Raw genomic sequence first — 17,216 nt, forward strand, 5'->3', positions numbered from 1 at the left:
TTATCCTAACATCAAAAACAGACAAAAGAATTACTGGAAAGGAAAACTATAGACCTATATTTCTTGTGAAAATAAATGTAAAAATTATCAACAAATACTAGCAATTGAATCAAAGTATTTATAAAAAGAACTACATACCACGGTCAAGTGGAATTTATTCCATGTATAAAAAGCTGGTTCGACATTTGAAAATCAATTGATGTAATCCATTATCTCAAAAGACAAAGAAGAAAATGTATATGATCATTTCAATAAATACCAAAAAATCATTTGATAAAATCCAATATCGATTCATGATAAAAACTCTCAGTAAACTCTTCATGGAGGAAAATTTCCTGAACTTGATACAAGAACATCTACAAAAAGCTACAGCTAACCTCATACTTAATGGTGAGAAACTGGATGCTTCTTTCATAAGATTGAGAGCAAAGCAAGGATGTTCACTCTCACTACTCCTATTCAGCATCATACTGAAGTCCCACTAACTCAACAGGACAAGAAAAATAAATAAAAGGTATACAGATCAGGAAAGGTGAAATAGTATCTTTGTTCACATATGACAAGATTGTCTATGCAGACAATCTGAAAGAATTGACAAAAAACAAAACCAAACAAAACCACAGAGAACCTATGGGCTTATTAAGTGAAAATAACAAGATTACAGAATATAAGATTAGTAAACAAAAGTCAATTGTGCTTTTATATGCCAGCAATAAGCAATTTGAATTTAAAATGAAAAACACAATACCATTTATGTTAGCACCAAAAATATGAAAGCTTACGTATAAATCTAATAAAATACGTGCAAGATCAGTATGAAGAAAACTACAATACTTGATCAAAGAAATCAAAGAATATCCAAATAAATGGATAGCTGTTCTATGTTCACAGAAAGGAAGTGTCACTATTATTAAGATGTCAATTCTACTCCAATTTATAAATTCAATGCAATCCCAATAAAAAGCTCACCAAGTTATTTTATAGATATAGACAAACTCTAAAATTTATGTGGAAAGGTGAAAGACACAGAATAGCCAACACAATACTGAAGAACACAAATGAAAGACTGATACTATCTGATTTCAAGACTTACTATAAAGCTACAGCTAAATCAAGACAGCATGATATTCGCAAAAGAATCAACAAATAGATCAGTGGAACAGAACAGAGGCCCAGAAACAAATGCACACAAAAAGTCAACTGATCTTTGACAAAGGAGCAAAGACAGTTCAATGGAGAAAAAACAGCCTCTTCAAGAAATACTGCTAGAGTCATGGGATATCCACATTAAAAAAATAATAATCATCTAACTACAAACCTTACACCTTTCAGAAAAACTAACTCAATATGGATCATAGACTTGAATGAAATATGCATGCTATAAAACTACTAGAAGAAAACATAGGAGAGAAGCTAGGGTACTTAGGATTTCTCAATGACTTTTTAGGTATAACACCAAAAGCACAACCCAAGAAAGAAAAAAAAAATGAAAAGTTTGATTTTATGAAAATTTCAAATTTCTCTGCAAAAGACACTGTTAAGAGACAGAAAAGACAAGGCACAGAATGAGAAAAAAAATGTTTGCAAAACACATACTTGATAAAGAATTTGTATCCAAACTCTACCAGACCTGGATGCCTAGGTGGGGCTCAGTTGGTTGAGCATGGGACTCTTGATTTTCGTTTAGGTCAGGATCCCAAGGTCATGGGATCAAGCCCTGTGTTAGGCTCTGTGCTGAGTGTGGAGCCTGCTTAAGATTCTCTCTCTCTCTCTCTCTCTCTCTCTCTCTCTCTCTCCCCCCCGCCCCTTCCTCCCTTCACTCTCTCTCTAAAAAAATGTATACACACACACACACACACACACACACACACAGACAGACCTCTTAAAACTCAACAGTAAGGAAACAGCCCACTTAAAAATAGGCCAACTATCTGAACAGACAGCTAACCAGAGAAGATATATAGATAATGAACAAGCATATGAAAAGAAACATTATATGGCATTAGGGAATTGCAAATTAAAATGAGAAAGCACTACATACTTATTAGAATGACTAAAATCCAAACAACTGATGATACAAAATGCTAGTGCTGTTTGTAGGAGTGCAAAAGGGTACAGCCATTTTGGAAGATATTTTGGCAGTTTCTTAAAAAATTGAAAATACTCTTGGGACACGTGGGTGCCTCAGTTACTTAAATGTCCAACTCTTTATTTCGACTCAGATCATGATCCCAGCATCATGGGATCAAATCCCGTGTCAGGCTCTGTGCTGACAGTGTGGAGCCTGCTTGGAATTCTTCCTTTCTCTCTCTTTCTCTCTCTGTTTCCCCCTCCCCTGCTTGCACACACACACTCTCTCAAAATAAGGACATAAAGATTAAAAACAAAGAGAAACTACTCTTATCATGGAAGATAGCAATTGTGCTCCTAGATATATATCCAATTGAGTTTATGGCTTATGTTCACACAAACTTGCACAAGAATGTTATAGCAACTTTATTCATAATTGTCAAAAATTGGTAGTAAGATGTTCCTCAAATGCTGAATGGATAAAAAAAAAACAACTTTGGTACTTCCATATCATGGAATACTATTTAACAATAAAACATAATGGGCTATCAAGCCATGAAAAGTCATGGGGGAATCTTACATGAACTTTGCTAAGTAAAAGAAGTCAGTCTGAAAAGGCTACAGAAGTATGATAACTATATGATGTTCTGGAAAAGGGAAACTATGGAGACAGTAAAAATATCAGTGGTTGCTAGGGATTTGGCAAGATAGACTAGGTAAAGTACAAGGCATTTTTAGGACAGTGAAGCTTTTCTGTATGAATCATTGATAGGGGACATTATTCATTTGTCAAAACCCATAGAACTATACAACACAAGTATGGACTTTAATGGTAATGTATTGATACTGGATCATCAAATTTAACAAATGGACCACACTTAAGATGTTAATGATGGGGAAAAGTTGGGGATGGAGGTGGAAACTATCCTTTTTTCTATGAATCTAAAATTGCTCTAAAAAATAAAGTGTATTAATTTTTTAAGTCAATCCAGGGATCCTCCTTTACATGAATCCAATCTGGTATTTTTCTAAATAAAATTTTTCTAAGTTTGCTGCATTTAAGTCTCAACTTCTGTGCAAGATTTTCTTTGGTTTTATATTTCCTAGGTCATTTTTGTCAGAATAGAGGGGTGGGGTAGTGAGAATTCAGACATATGTCCTCAATCTGCCATCTGTTATCCAAATGGTATCCCATATGTTGTTGATGTGTAGAATTTTCATTGTTGACATTTATGAATTGACTATAATTGTACTTTGATTTCCTTCTTGACTCAAGTTAATTACAAGGGTGTTTAAATTTCCAAGTGGTATTTAAAAAAAAATAACATGATACTGATTTCAGTTTTTATTGCTTGTTGTTTTAAATATGCAAATTATATAAATTGTATAATTTTGAAATCTATTGAGGGATTTTTTTTCTTGGTAGTTTATTTTATGATCAATTTTTGAAATGTTGCCTAGATATTTTACAATAATGTGTATTATTTTTAAAATGTGTTTAATTATTTCTATGTATTATTGTGTTTTATACTTGGTAAGTCTTTGAACATTTTAGTTATGCATATTTAGTATTATGTTACTTGTTACATATAAGTTTATTAATATTCTGTCATCATTATGTATTGTATCAATAAAAATAATCCCTTTGTCCCATGTAGTACAGTTTGCTTTGAATTTAATTTGTCAAATAGTAGTATTGTAGTAAATGCCTTCTTTTGATTTTAGTTTTTCCTATGCCTTTGGCCATCACTCTATTTTTAAACTTTGATAATAATTTGGACTGAGAGGCTTATTTTCAACACAGTATACAGTTAGATTTGTGGAAGGGTTTTGTACATAGTCTTTGTTTTAGTCAAGGAGGTTAAGTCATTTATATTTATTGAGACAAATAGTGTTTGGTGTTATTTAAGTCACCTCATTTTAATCTTTCTGTGTTAATTTTTTTACTTACATGTTTTTTTTTCCTTCCTGCTTGGTTGTTAATTGTGGTAGGTTGAAAAATGGCACCCCCAAATCCAAATTCTAATCCCTGAAACCTATATATATTACCTTATATGGCAAAAAAGGACTCTGCAGATGTAATTAAGTCCAGGAATTTGAAATGGGGAGATTATTCTGGATTATCTTGATGAGTTCAAGTGTAATTACATATATCCTTTATTAAAGGGAAGGGGGGAGATTTGACAAACAGAAGAGCCATTGTAACCATAGACTCAGAGATGAGATTGGTGTGGCCACGAGTCAAAGAATACTGGCAGCCACTTTCAGCTGAAAGAGGCAAGGAATGGATTCTCCTCTGGGGCTTGTGGAGGGAGGGTGGCCCTGCCAACACCTTAATTTTTGACCCAGTGTAACTGATTATGGACTTCTAGTCTCTAGAAGTGTAAGAAAGTGCATTTATGCTGGTTTAAACCATGAAGCTTGTGGTGATTTGTTACAATAGCCGTAAGAAGCTAATAAATTATTTTCCCCCCTTTTATTTTATGTCATAGCTTATCTTTAATTTTTAAATGTAATATGTCTCTATCAAAGTAAAAAACAACAGAGATGTCTAAAATGACCAAATGGAAATATATAACATGATTTCTTTCCTTCTACTCTCTCTTCTCACTCAATTCCCCAGATTTTTCCCTGGAATGTTTCCTAACTATATTCATAATGATGTTGTAAACATTTTGTGGGATTTGGGGGGACTCATTGCTTACCATAGCTATTATTATTCAATCCCGTCCCTCTTCTAGAGTTCTTAATTTTTAAACAATGCTCAGTCAGCAGAAATATTTCCTCAAGGAAGATTTTTCAGGAGATTATGTGATGTTATACTTTCTTTTTTTACACATTTAAGAAAACTATTCTGTGCCTTGGCACAGAAATGATATTTACAAAATTCTTGGATCATAATTTTTCTTTCAAAACTCTGAACATGTTTTTATGCTGTTTTCTGGCATTTATTTTTGTAAAAAAGAGGCATGACAATTTGAGATGCATTTCTTTTATGTAACCTTTAATTTTTTTTTACCCTGCCTACATGTTTGAAGACCCTTGAAATTAACTACTCTTTTTGACTGTCTGAAAGTACATCTCTTTGTGTTAACATCGCCTACTCCTCCAGCCACTCCTTATTGTGACCTTTTTCATCTTGCTTCAAATTCTGAACTTGTGTTGGCAAGTTCCTCACGGTCACAGTCACTCAACACAGTCAAAGATGGCTGAGATTCTTACGACCTTCTCACCAAGGCGTTCCATCCCATAGAGTTCTGCCCTTGGGAGCTTTCTTTCTCATATTCCTTGAATGCCATCTCCTATGCTGTGTGTGGCCATCCTTAATAGTTCTGAATTCATAGGTCACACGTACAAATCCCACTTTTCTCTAAGAAGACTGTTGTCTAAATTTTTTGGTTAAATTTGGCCAAAATTCTTCTCCCTGTCCATATTGCATCTTTTTAGCAAGAGGAGAATTTCTTCTTATATCCCTCAAGAAAGCCTTCAATCTTTAATCAGAACTCCCACCCTGTGGCACCTTCCACAACATTAGTGCCAGGACGCATTTGCGGTGGTGTTATACAAATAAAAATAATAGAGAACAATAACATAGTTGATTGTTATTTTTCTGAATGAGAGAAAGAACAATAAGGTATAAATTCAGACAAAAGTTATTACCAAAGTCACGGTATTTCTATTTTGTTTTTAGGAGAGATTCAGACACTCACCCTTAGACTCTGGTCTTTGAGTTATTCTTCCCTGCTCTGGAATTGATCCAAAGGTTACAAAGCAGAGATATGACTAGACTCTTGGTATAAATAAGACTCAAAGTTACCTGAAAACTTTCCACCTTGATCATTCTTTCAGAAATATTTCATTTAATTACATTTTGATTATGCTTTTAACATGAGAGATGTTAACCTCTTATATCCCAATTTCCTTCTCTGCAAACTATGCAAATAACACTGTACTCAGGATAATTAAAGGGCATGAGTAAGGTTAATAAAAGAGAGGGTGGGAAGGAGGAAGGGGGGGACCCAAGGACTGGCCTTAATGAACAGTTATACCAGAGAAGTGGAGGAGGAAGTGAGCTCTGAGACTGTCAACGCAGATGATGATAAATGATTCTAAACAGCACATGGGCTCCCAGAAACCAGATCCCTTCCATTGTCTCTCAACAACTCACACTGATAAAAGGCAAATGAACGTTTGTTTCTAATTATTCTGGAATGTCAATTGTGGCAGGGAAAATTAGGTTAGCTTTAAAAGTCAATTACAAACAAATGTACCATGCAAATGTCAAGAGAGACTGATCCTGAGATGTGGAGTCTCCAAGAAGCCAAATGAATGAGTGAGGAAGGGTGATCTGGAAGCATTCTCCCCAGCTACGACTAACAATGACAAGTGCAGCACCAAGAACAGCAATCTGCTTGTAGACACAGGGAGTGAATCATTTCTCTCCCTCACCCAAACTTCATCCCTCCCTAGGTTTGGTGCGCAGGTTTCTCAATAGCACAGAACATTCTTCTTCCCATTGTGTGGATTCCCTCACTTCTATGAAGTCATGCACCCCCTCTCGTTTCTGTCCTCAGGTTGTGCTGCTCTATGCCTCTACCTATGTCCTGGTGTCCCTCAGCATAGACAGATACCATGCCATCGTCTACCCCATGAAGTTCCTGCAAGGAGGTGAGCTGGCTCAACCAAGCACTATTCTGTAAGAAATCATCCTTGGGTGAGAGTGGGATTGTTCTCACTAATATCTTCTATGGTTCTTTTCCTCCCACTTTCTCCTTCTCTGCTTTCTTTCTATTTAATGGGTCTGATTGTCCATAAAGATGTAGAAAGAGAGGCAGGATGCCTGGGGAAATGCTGATGGTTCCCACGGATGGTCAAGAGCTACTAGGGAAGGTAGTTTGCTGGGCCCACTTTGTGACCATTTCCCTTGACCCTAATGCCTCTGGCCTCTTCCTTTAGAGCAGTGTTGACACATACACCTCTCCCAAGAAATGAATATTCCCACTTCAACTTGCTCATTTTCCAGAAACAAGCACCTTGCCCTCTGTACTCCCAAACCATAGAAATAATTGGAAAGATTTTTTTAATTCATAACAATACTGGAAACAAAGAAAATTCTCCTTGATCCAGTGATAGTAAGGAATCCTCAGGAGGACACAGATGGGTCAGAGGGAAGACTGAAGCCACACGGTTGCCAGTACCCACAGGCTACAGTAATGTGGGTGAAGTGTTAAGATTGTGTAAAGGCCCAGGGCAGGAAGGACTCAAGGAAACTAACGGGTGATTTCTGGAGCACAAGGAGGGTTGATCACTGCATGTTTCCTTTCCCTTTGGCCTCCCCTGCCCTAGAGAGGCAACAGGGATGAAGGTCTCTTCCTCCTAATCGTGGGGGTGTTGGATTTGGAGAGACAGAGTTGGGGGTCTTAGGAATCAATGAGTCCTTGGAGGGGTGATGGGTACCTAGTCATGAGACTAATTATCCATTACTCTGCCCATGGGCAGAGCTTACTTTCCTCCATGACCCCTGAAAGCAAGTAATAACCCAATGTTCAGTGACCCATACCACGCTTTCCCAAGGAGCCCATGAAAACTTATGAAATGAAGAACCTAATGTGAAGAACCTAATGTGATTGCACCTACAAAGATGAGGTGCAATCAAATATAGAAAATGGGACAAAAGTCAAAACGTGGCAAATAGATAATACTTTAAAATACCATTCTGTGTAGTTTACAACTAAGAAAGCAAAATGAACAGAACAAGCAGAACGTTAGAATAAGTAGAATTAATGTCATCAGAATCTATTGAATATATCAGATAATATTGGCACATGTGCCCTTTGACATAGGAATTCTACTTTTTGGTATCTTCTCTTGACAAATACCCACATGCATGCAAGTATGCACACATGTCGTTTATGGTAATGTTGCTTAGAATAGCAGGGATTCCCTCGTTGGAGGAATGGCTGGCTAGCCTATGTAGAAGTTTCAGTAGCTTAGATTTATTGATTGCATACTATATTCCATTCACGATTCTAAGCTCTTTATGCATGTTAGGTACTTTAATTCTTACAACATCTCTGGGATATAGATGCTATTATTATCTGAATCTTATAGTCTGGACAATTGCAATTCAGATAGTTCAAGTAACTTGCCCAAGATCACACAGCTGGTAGGTGTAGGGGCAAGGTTTGAACCCAAGACAGCATGGGTGTCTTTGACTACCATATATCCTGCCTCTCAATGAGGTGTTGGGATAGCAATGGATAGAAAAAAAAAAAAAAAAAAAAAAAAAAAAAGAAAGAAAGAAAAGAAAAGAAAAGAAAGTAATAAGCAATTGCTTCCAAGGACACACACCAAATAGTCCTCACTTCTGGGGATGGGATTTGGACTAATCATAGTGACCACAGGGACTTACATACAAGAAGGTATATTGATGTGTTGTGTGCAGTTAAAACCAATTTAAAAATATAATTTACACCTGTTTTAGGCTTTTTCTAGGGTTGTTTTTGTTTGTGTGTGTGTGTGTGTGTGTGTGTGTGTGTGTGTGTGTGTGTGAAGGTACGTGACCACTACTGAGCTTTCTAGGCACTACCATTGCCTCAGTGATTATGATAAAGAAGGAAGCAGGGAGTGAGATGAAGGAAAATGGGGAAACATTTTATGCTCTATACGAAAGTGTGATATACTTATTCATTCATCTATTTATTTACGCCCAGTAGGCCCCAGGAAGGTTTGAGTGGGGACATAGAAAAAACACATACACCAGGGTATTTCAAAGTGCAGAAATATGAGTGAAGGGAAATCATATAATAAAACATGTGAGAGGTGTCTCAGGATGCTTGGCAGAAGGTGGAGGCTTAGGGAATCCGTAGCCAGAAGGAAAACATGGTCAGTTACCCATGTCACCATACTCATTAGATTAAAAAAAAAAAAAAATCAAATGTTTAGCTCATGGAAGATATGACGAGTTCTAGGAAACACTGCAATATTATGAACAGTGTCCTAAATTACAGAAAAGGCAGGAATGAATATCACAGTGTTCTGTTAAAGATGTAAAGCAATTTATTTCCTCACTACAAAATTAATAGAGGTTCAGTGTTGGGCACTTAGAAAATAATCATCTCCAATGGCTTCGGGGAAAGATGAAAGTTGGAAATCAACATTAACCGTTTTCCCTTCCTCGCTGCCAATTCCTCTGAAGTCATGGAAGAGCCATAGAAATCGAGGACACTTGGGGTGCCTGGGTGGCTCAGTCTGTTAAGTGTCTGACCTTGGCCCCGGTCAAAATAGAGGAGACCTGGAGCTGGGTGGGAGCCAAGGAAAGAAGCCATCCAAATCCCAGAAACTTCAAGGAATTCCCAGCACACATGGGTGCCACACCCCCAGGAAGGCTGTATGGCTGTGCAGGAGTTTGGGGGAGAGGTACAGGTGAGAACAGGGAACCCGATGCTAGAGTCTCTTGATGTCACAGCTCATTGGAATTTAAGGGCAGCCCTGAGGGGCAGAGCTAAGGGTTTACGTGACTGAACAAAGAGAAGACAACAGAAAGCAATTCCCCACCAGGCAGCACACCTTTGTGGAGAACAGGAGCAGGTGGAAGCCACACAGAGTCACATGTGGCTTTGCAGACACAAGGCAATGACAACTAAAGCAAAGGAAGGAGAGGGGAAGGGGAGGCCACATTTTACTGATTTTTTTTTAATGCTTTTTACTAAAGTGGTAGTTTCCTTAGCCAGCCACTCCAGAGAAGTTGACATTTCAAGGCCCTTTAGGATAAATAAATATAAGAACAATTAGGAAAACATCTGTTAATAATGAAGAGAAATATGTCATGCCAGATATTAAAACATAATATAAAAGTTTGATAATTTTAAAAAACATGATACCGAAACCAGAATAATGTATGGAAAGCATATGGAATAATGTCAATTAGAAAAGAATGAATTACTCAGTATATGGTGTTATTATAGTTGTCTAGCCACTTAAAAAATATTAGACTGCTATCTGCCACAGCTAATTATAAAGTAAATGCCAGTTGGATTGAAAAAAGTAAAAATTTTAAACTTGAAAGGGGATGAGTATGAGTAAAACTTTTTTTTTAGTTTTGGTGAGAGAAAGATCTTCCTAGGAATAACACCCAAGGCAGAAACAATAAGGGAAATAAATGTTGTTTTCACTACATCAGAACTTTAAAACTATTTATACAAATAATAAATATTGTACACATACTTAAGAAGCAAAATGACAAGTGAGAAAATATTTGTATACAACAGACAAAGGGGTAATATCATTTTTGTAAAGAACTGTGGCAAGGATAGAATAACATACCAATAGAAAAAGTGGGCGAAGAACATGAACAAATTTATTAAGAAACAAAGAAAAATGAGCAGACCATATATAGAAATACTCTTTTGGACCACTAACTAAACAATTGCAAGAATTAAACATTTGGATATGAAATCTTACCAATGAGGTAACAAGAGTTAGAGGGGGAATCTTCTCCGGGTTGGGAGGGTATAACAAGATAGTCGTGTCTGTAGACTTCTGGCGGGAGCCATAAGTTGTAGACACTTCTGGGAGAAATTTAATAATATTTGCCAAAATCTGTTTCTAAGAGTTTATCCTAAGGCAATAGCAGTACAAAGAGATACATATAAATTATTTGTAATAAAAATAATCAGAAGCAATTTAAATAATAAGAGGCTATGGATAAAATTGCAGTTTAGTGTAACCATTGGGGGGGGCGGGGAAATGTATCAGTGCTTTTCAAATTACATTTCACACTCTGGGCCCGGAGGGCTCATTTTGTAGACCTGCTCCCAGACAGGCCTGGAAGCTTCTGGCTGTCACCTAGCCTCAACCTGAGCTACCCAGGCATCCTGCACTGGGCCCAGGATAAAATTAACATTTGATGAAAGGCTTTCACTGCCTGAAAAACTCTGAATGCCGCTTGTGTAGATGTAGACATGAAAAGATGTCATAAAATTTTTTGACAAAAGATTTTCTTGACATGACAAGATGGTCATAAAATTTTTTCCAGGGAAAAAAATTAGGTTGAAAATCAGCATGTATATTATGTTCTCATTTTTATATGTGTAATCTATTGTATTATATATGAATGCACTATCAAAATTTAGTCTGGCTATTTCTGGGTGGTGCCACCAAGGACTTCTTTTTCTTCTCTTTGCTTCCATTTCTCTGCTAGTATGTCTGTAATTATCATGTGTAACTTCCATTGCTAAAAACAAAGAAGGTAGAGGCTTCTACCTTTTATGATGCATAAAAGGTAGAGGCTAAGACAGAAGTACAGAATTGGACAAGAGCACTTTGAACAAGAAGCTGCCTTCCTATGGGTAGGAGACACAGGCAACTTTGAAGGTAACAGAGGATGGCCTACCTAATACCCAGACTGCATTTCATCTGTTCTGTCCCTGAGTGTTAAGCCCCAAACGGTCACTCTTTATAGCAGATGGGCTCCGCTGATCAGAAGGTCAACAGTCTTACCACTGCTGTGTGTTTGCTGGTGACACATCTGACTGGGGACTTCCCGGTACAGCCCAGCACCTGTATGAGAAAAGTAATTCCAAGCATGTGCCCCGGGTGGACTCTGGGGACACATTTTTAGTACCTTGGTGGAATTAATTCTAAAGCATGGTTTCCTATTCTTTGAATCCGATTACTTCCTTGCCCATTCCTTTCACAAGTGAATACATTGTTAGCCCGTCAAGGGAATCTGAGTGGGGCCCAGGAGTTGCAGATCACTCTTAAAAGTCCAGGCTCTAGGACCTACAGAAGATAAAATTTGAATTTTAACCAGTGAAAGAACAAGAGCATGCAGGAACAGTTACTAATGCTGTCGAGGTCTGCAGAAACCCAGCAGGGATCACATCCCTCTGATCAAGAGGAAAAGCCTTCCAGCCATCTCACTTGCTCTCTCAATCCCATCCTGCTCTGTGCTTATTTCCTCACCAAATTCCCACTGCTTTTTCTACCCAGAGCAACTTTCCTCTATTCCTCCAGGAACCAACTCCCTTACATTGTCAACCACATCACAGTAGGTTCCCTCCACCCTCTGCCTCCTGAGATCCCTGGTCCTCCTAACATCTCTGAAAAGGATGCTTCTCAGCCTTCCTTCTGAGAACATCAAGGCGTGGGGGTGGTGTTGACATTTTCCTACCTCCCTGGATCACTTCTAGCTCCCTTCTCCTCCATTACTGCATGTGCACTGGTCTGTTCCTTTGATGCTCATGTTACCATGATTGCCTTCTACAATGTTCCCTCTGTCTGACCACACAGCCATGCTCCTCGCCCAGTGAAGATGTCAGACACTATTCTCAGTCTCTTTCTCACCTTTCATACTGTCCTCATCTTGGGTGATTTTGATGTCTACATGAACAAACCATCCAACTTCTCTTTCCTTTGAGCAGAAAAGCAAGCCAAGGTCCTCATCATGATTGCCTGGACCCTCTCTTTCCTCTTCTCCATTCCCACCCTGATCATATTTGGAAAAAGGAAACTCTCTAATGGTGAAGTGCAGTGCTGGGCACTGTGGCCTGACGACTCCTACTGGACCCCATACATGACCATCGTGGCCTTCCTGGTGTATTTCATCCCTCTGACAATCATCAGGTAAGGGGCCAGCAGTCCAGACCCATGGATTTCCTGGTTCGCCAATTCCTGCTCTCCTTCCCTACAGGTCTTTCATTGTTCCTGGTGTCCTTGAGGGAAGTGGCCAGACCACAAAATTTCATCTAAACTTACTGTTTATCAAGCCCAACTTCTCCAAAGTAGAGTGAAAGAAGGGAACTGATATTTTCTGAGTATGTACTATGGGGCAGGCATTGTGCTAAGTGGTTAACAATTGTCCCATTAACCACATTACAACTCTATGAAAGAACTACTGTTGTCTGCATTTTATGTGTGGCAAAACTCAGGCTCAGAGAGGTCAAGTAATTTACCCAACATGGCACAGGATTTAAACATGGGTTTTTCTGATTTCATGCCTGTTCTTTCTCCTATAGCATGTAGTCTTTCAAATGTAAGACATAGTGCCAGTTTCAGAGACCTTATAATTGGAAAGATAGGCAAACTTGAAACAACACTGAGCAAAAAAGGAAAAAAAGGCAATATACACAAAAACTATGCTAGAAAGTGTGGGCAGTGAGGTCAGTTAATGGCAGGGAACACTTGCTGGAAGCCACCATTGAAGGAGAGAGGAAAGCAGGCTCCCTGGTGACTGGGGGTTAGAGTAAGTGTGGTGACAGGGAAAGGGAAGGCAGGCGGTGTCAGTAGGGGAGGGGAGAAGTTGGCAAAAAGCTCTTTCTGGTGGGGTGAGGCTCGATTATAAAGGGCCTTAACCACCAAACCATAGGTGGTTTGTCCTGCAGCCAATGGTGGCCACTGATGGTCTTTCAGCAGAGAAGACCACAGCCACCTGGAAAGGCAGGGTCTCACTAGTCATATGGCAGGATCGCCTCTGACAACGTGGCTCTGTGTGGGTGGATGAGATGGGATTGAGGGAGACGCTGGCATGTTGAGTGTGTATGTGGCCAGGCTGATCCTGTTTTGAGTGTCCTCAAGCTTGCCATGGAGCGTCCCATAATTTCTCCTGGTTGAAGGAAGATCAGCCTTTGGTTTCGGATCATATAAATAATGATGCAATAAAAATCTTTGTATTTAAATTTATTCATGAGTCCCTGATTATTCCTTCAGATCCCATTCTAGTGGAATTCTTAGATCAAAGATGATGCTCATTTCAAGACTTTAGATGCATATTCATAAGCTGCCCTATAGAAAAGATGTATTCCTGCCAACAGCAAAAAAGAGCTCTGATTCTTCTTCCCCTGACCCAATGGAAGATGACATCACTTCTTTATTAAATCTTTGTCAAACATAGAGGTTGTGAAAAAGTGTCTTACCGGGGCACCTGGGTGGCTCAGTCAGTTAAGTGTCTACCTTCGGCTCAGGCCATGATCTCACAGCTCATGAGTTCGAGCCCTGCGTCGGGCTCTCTGCTGACAGCTCAGAGCCTGGAGCCTGCTTCCGATTCTGTGTCTCCCCCTCTCTCTACCCCTCCCCTGCTCATGCTCTGTGTCTCTCTGTCTCTCAATAATAAATAAATGTTAAATTAAAAAAAAAAGAAAAAGTATCTCACCATTTTAATATGCATTTCTTTGATTATTAATTAAGTGTATTAAGTATTTTTCAAGTGTTTTCTGACATTATGGGAATCACATATTCTTGCTCTTTGCTCATCTTCAGTCTCATAAAATCCCAAAGCTGGAAAAATGTCATCCATCACATAGTCCAGCCCCTGAATTTTTCATAAAAGCAGGCTTAAAAGAAGCAAAATGACTCACCCAGCATCAGAGGTGGAGCTGGGCAGGATGGTGATCCCATAGCCAGCCCAGCAGCCTTGCTGAGGTTGGAGATTGCCCAGTCATCTCTGCTGAACTGACAAATTGACGTCTACGTTATTTCAACATACTGCCTCCTTTCTACCAAGTTGAACTTGGGAGGAATCCTGAAGGAAAGATGAAGGGTATTTAGACAACCAATCAAAGGTAAGTCATAGCATTGTTGGAAAGGGGCACATGGAAGAGGAGGGCGACTAGTTGCAGGGGTGAGCATTTGGGAGGAAGCAGCTTCCGCCGTCTGTCACACAACTGACACATCGATTTCAGTGGCAGTGCATGTCCTTGTTCTCTCCTGATTGATTTCCCATCAGTTCGCGAAATCAGTCAAAACCCCTGCTCAGCAGGGTGAATACAGTATGTGAACCACATGGCTCCCACTGCACTGTCTGGCCAGATCTGTCACGCGGCTCTTTCACTGTCCCTAATCTTCCCCCATCAATTCAAGCTGCTTCTTCCCATCAGGACCTCTCAAACTTACCTACAGCCCAACTTGTGTGTTCTTGTAGTGTCCTTGGAAAAAGCTAAGTATAATTTGATGATGAAGGGATGATTTCAAAAGCGAGTTTCACTCGGCCCTCATCCTTCTCCTTGCTCCCTAGCTGTGGTAGAACGATGGAGATTCAGAGTGACCTCCCTCCAACCTTGAGCTTCTCTGAAGGGTTTCCTATCTGCTCAATTAGGAGCTTCACTCTTTCATGGTCAGGCTCCTCCTGTTGAAGAAAGAACTTCTCTCAGGGGGATGTGGCTCCACCCCATCAGCTTCTCCTCCCTTCTTTTTTGTTTTGTTTTGTTTTTTAATTTGAGAGAGAGAGAGAGAGAGAGAGAGAGAGAGGTAGAGGAGCAGAGAGTGGGGAGGGAGAGAGAATCCTGAGCAGGCCCCACACTGAGCATAGAGCCAGACTGGGGGCTTGATCCCATGACCCAGGGACCATGACCTGAGTGGAAATCAAGAGTCCAGTGCTCAACTGACTGAGCCACCCAGGAGCCTCTTCTCCTCCCTTGACACAAGACCAGGCCTAAATGGAATCTCGTGAGGAATTCATTTATTTATTGTTTTCCAGCTAGCTCCTCGGATAACTTGTAACAATTTCATATCTCTCAGAGCTAAAGTTTACCGTTGTTGTTTTTAGTTTTCCTTCTTAACCACGCTGTGGATCCTTGCGTTTGATTCTTTTGCTTATAGTTCTTTTAGGTAAAGTTAAACTTTCAATTCCAAGCTTAAGTAGACAAAAGAAACAACTCAAATAAGATGCTCGTTCACTTTATGAACCATGCCTCATGCTTCATTGTTCTTCAGGCATGATACACACGTACATATATATACATATACATACATACATACATACATATATCCTTACCAAATTGAGAGGCAAAAAATACATATGTCATTGTTTTAACTTGTGTTTTTTTCATTACGGATGAGATTTTAAAAATTTAATATGTACATTATCATTTTTTATTTTTCAAGTAAATTACATATTTTATCCTTTTACCCATTTTTTTCTCAATTTTATTTTGTTTTCTCTCTTCTTTATTTTCAAAGATATTCTTTAAGTAATGAGCTTTTCATGTTTTCAATCATTGAGGATATTTCCCTAGTTTGTCATTTGCCTTTTCATTTTGAATATAGTTTTATTTTGCTTTTGGTTGATATGACTGACATAATTATGAAAGGGGGAGACAGCATGAATTAAAAAAATCAGAAATGAGAAAGTCTTGGGTGCCTGGGTGGTTCAGTCAGTTAAGCGTCCGACTTCAGCTCAGGTCATGACCTCGCGGTGAGTTCGAGCCCCGCGTCCAGCTCTGTGCTGACCGCTCAGAGCCTGGAGCCTGCTTCAGATTCTGTGTCTCCCTCTGTCTCTGCCCCTCCCCTGCTCACACTCTGTCTCTCTCTGTCTCAAAAATAAATAAAAACATTAAAAATAAATAAATAAAAAATAAAGAAATGAAAAAGTCAAATGAATAAATTTAAAAAGTTAAAAGAATCATAGGAAAGCATATGCAAAACTTTGTATAAATGCAGGAGAAAATATGAATGAAATGTATATGGCTTCTCTCTAATACACCCACGTCTCACACTGTCGTGTATGCACATTTACTCATGCTTTTCTTTACATTGTTGCCTTCCATTTCTTTCTTAGGAAATTGCCTCTTCCACATACTTATTTCTACTTTGATTTAACTTTAAAACATTTTTTTTTAATTTTTTTTTTAACATTTATTTATTTTTGAGACAGAGACAGAGCATGAACAGGGGAGGGTCAGAGAGAGGGAGACACAGAATCTGAAACAGGCTCCAGGCTCTGAGCTGTCAGCACAGAGCTCGACGCGGGGCTCGAACTCATGGACCGCGAGATCATGACCTGAGCCGAAGTCAGCCGCTTAACCGGCTGAGCCACCCAGGCGCCCCAAAACATTTTTTTAATGTTTTATTTATTTTTGAGACAGAGAGAGACACAGCATTAGTGGGGGAGGAGGAGTGAGGAGGGAGACACAGAATCGAAAGCAGGCTCCAGGCTCTGAGCTGTCAGCACAGAGCCCGATACGGGGCTTGAACTCATGACCCATGAGACCATGACCTGAGCCGAAGTCAGATGCTTAACTGACTGAGCCACCCAGACACCCCGATTTAACTTTTTAATGATTTATTATTTTAGTTATTTGAAAATAATTTCTGTGCTGGGAGTACATTAAAAATGTCACTTTAAAAAAACATATTTGGGGCGCCTGGGT

General features: G+C 39.1%; 1 protein-coding gene across 1 annotated transcript in view; it reads left to right on the forward strand.

Annotated features, from left to right (window-relative positions):
• NPSR1 (neuropeptide S receptor 1) overlaps window positions 1-17,216 on the forward strand; it is a 154,666-nt gene that overhangs the window by 101,209 nt on the left and 36,241 nt on the right. The window contains exons 4-5 of the mRNA XM_019418162.2: window positions 6,645-6,738; window positions 12,495-12,696. Of these exons, the coding sequence (XP_019273707.1) occupies window positions 6,645-6,738; window positions 12,495-12,696 (296 nt within the window). The remainder of the gene's footprint in view (window positions 1-6,644; window positions 6,739-12,494; window positions 12,697-17,216) is intronic.

The sequence above is a fragment of the Panthera pardus genome, unplaced genomic scaffold (genome assembly GCF_024362965.1).
Source record: "Panthera pardus isolate Hobbes unplaced genomic scaffold, ASM2436296v1 HiC_scaffold_8, whole genome shotgun sequence".
In the NCBI taxonomy this organism is placed as follows: domain Eukaryota; kingdom Metazoa; phylum Chordata; class Mammalia; order Carnivora; family Felidae; genus Panthera; species Panthera pardus.